This window comes from Muscardinus avellanarius (assembly GCF_963383645.1).
Source record: "Muscardinus avellanarius genome assembly, chromosome: 8".
Classification (NCBI taxonomy): domain Eukaryota; kingdom Metazoa; phylum Chordata; class Mammalia; order Rodentia; family Gliridae; genus Muscardinus; species Muscardinus avellanarius.
Genome location: NC_137794.1, coordinates 102,965,630 through 102,967,707, shown reverse-complemented (window position 1 = coordinate 102,967,707; position 2,078 = coordinate 102,965,630). Strand labels below are relative to the sequence as shown.

The following is a 2,078-nucleotide window of genomic DNA, read 5'->3' as shown; positions in this document are numbered from 1 at the left end:
ATGTCTCTGTCTGTCTGTCTGTCTGTCTGTCTGTCTGCTCCCTGGCTGCTATGAGCAGGGCATCTTTCCTCCACTATGCTCCTCTGCCCTGATACTTCTGCCTTAGAGTTGGCGGACCATGGACTGAGCCTCAGAAACCATGAGCCAAAATCAACGCTCCCCTCTAAATTGTTCTTGTCAGGTATTTTGGTCACAGGGACAAGCTGACAGTTAAAGCTAACACCCAGCCTCCTGTGCCTGCCACCATCCCATCGAGGCAGGAACAGACAAGCGCTCCGTATCCCTCACACGGGCGCGTCGGACCCAGGCCTCCTTCCCCTGGCAGCCGCCTCCAAGTGATGGCTTTTGAGGTGGGTAGAGTGGCCCTGGGTTTGATCCCTAGTACCTCAAAAATTAGATAAACAACAGTTTAACATTTCAGCTCAATATGAGAAAAGTCCAAAGTAGTTTTCCCTAAACTAACAGCTAAAATTAGAATATTCAAATATTAAATATTTTAATATTTATGAACTTTTCTTTAGAAATTGGCTCTGAAGAAGTGTGGCGTGGTGGCACACCTTTGTAATCCCAGCATTCAGGAGGCAGAGATTAGAGGACTGGGGATTGTGCACAGCCTCAGCTATTTAGCGAGGCCCTTTCCAACTCAGGGAGACCCTGTTTCAAAAAGTAAGAAGAGGCCCCTCCGGTGGCGGTGAGGGTGCAGAGCGGCCCGAGAGGCGGGAGCGGGGAGTCGCAGTCCGGGACGATGTCTGGGGAAGTTCCGCCACACATTAATATCAGGGAGCCCCGATGGGACCAGAGCACTTTTGTTGGGTGAGCCAATCATTTCTTCACTGTCACCGACCCCAGGAATATTCTGTTAACAAACGAACAACTAGAGAATGCAAGAAAAATCGTACATGATTACAGACAAGGAGTTGTTCCTCCAGGTCTTACGGAAAATGAGCTGTGGAGAGCAAAATACGTCTACGACTCGGCCTTTCACCCTGACACTGGTGAGAAGATGATTTTGATAGGAAGGATGTCAGCTCAGGTCCCGATGAACATGACCATCACAGGCTGTATGAGGACATTCTACAGGACCACCCCGGCGGTGCTTTTCTGGCAGTGGATTAGCCGGTCCTTCAGTGCAGTTGTCAATTACACCAACAGCAGCGGAGATACTCCTCTTGCCATCAACGAGTTGGGGACAGCTTATGTGTCTGCAACAACTGGTGCTGTGGCAACAGCTTTAGGACTGAATGCGCAAACCAAGCATGTGTCGCCCTTGATAGGACGCTTCGTCCCCTTCGCTGCTGTCGCTGCTGCTAATTGCATTAATATTCCGTTAATGAGGCAGAGGGAACTCAAAGTTGGCATTCCTGTCACCGATGAAAACGGGAACCGCTTGGGCGAATCAGCCAACGCTGCAGAGCAAGCCATCACACAAGTGGTCATCTCCAGGATCCTCATGGCGGCCCCTGGCATGGCCATCCCTCAGTTTATCGTGAACACTTTGGAAAAGAAAGCATTTTTGAAGAGGTTCCCGTGGATGAGTGCACCCATACAAGTTGGATTAGTGGGCTTCTGTTTGGTGTTTGCCACACCCCTGTGCTGTGCTCTGTTTCCTCAGAAAAGTTCCATGTCGGTGACAAGCTTGGAGGCCGAGTTGCAAGCCAAGATCCAAGAAAGCCATCCTGAATTACACCGCGTGTACTTTAACAAGGGATTGTGAAGTACGAAGAGAAGCCTCGGCCACTGATCCTACCAACTGCAGACCCAGTGTAGCCATATCAGTGAGGAAAATCCTGTTCCCCCTGGGTTCTCCCAGTTAGGAAAACCTTTCAAAGATCCACGTTAGCCTTTTAGAATAAAGCTGCTGCTGACAGCCTGGTGCCGGCCTGGTGCCTGACACCTATTGGCTTCCTTACATTTGAATCATTGTGATTTATGGAAATACACTTCCTGTAGCTTTTACAGTTGCCATTTTTCAGTATCCCAGCCATCATGAAAAGTTTTTAAAAACACGGCTAGGCATAGAGTAGGTGCTTAGTGTATGCTCAGTCAATATTTATTAATGAGCAATCAGTGCAAAGGTA

The 2,078-nt window shown here is 49.0% G+C and overlaps 1 protein-coding gene across 1 annotated transcript; it reads left to right on the top strand.

The window, feature by feature from the left end:
• Positions 1-745: 745 nt before the first annotated feature.
• Positions 746-1,714, top strand: LOC308266238 (sideroflexin-1-like; the record flags this gene model as incomplete). The annotated part of the gene is given in 2 exon segments (XM_080700337.1): positions 746-814; positions 818-1,714. Coding segments are annotated over 2 exon segments (966 nt in total).
• Positions 1,715-2,078: the final 364 nt, after the last annotated feature.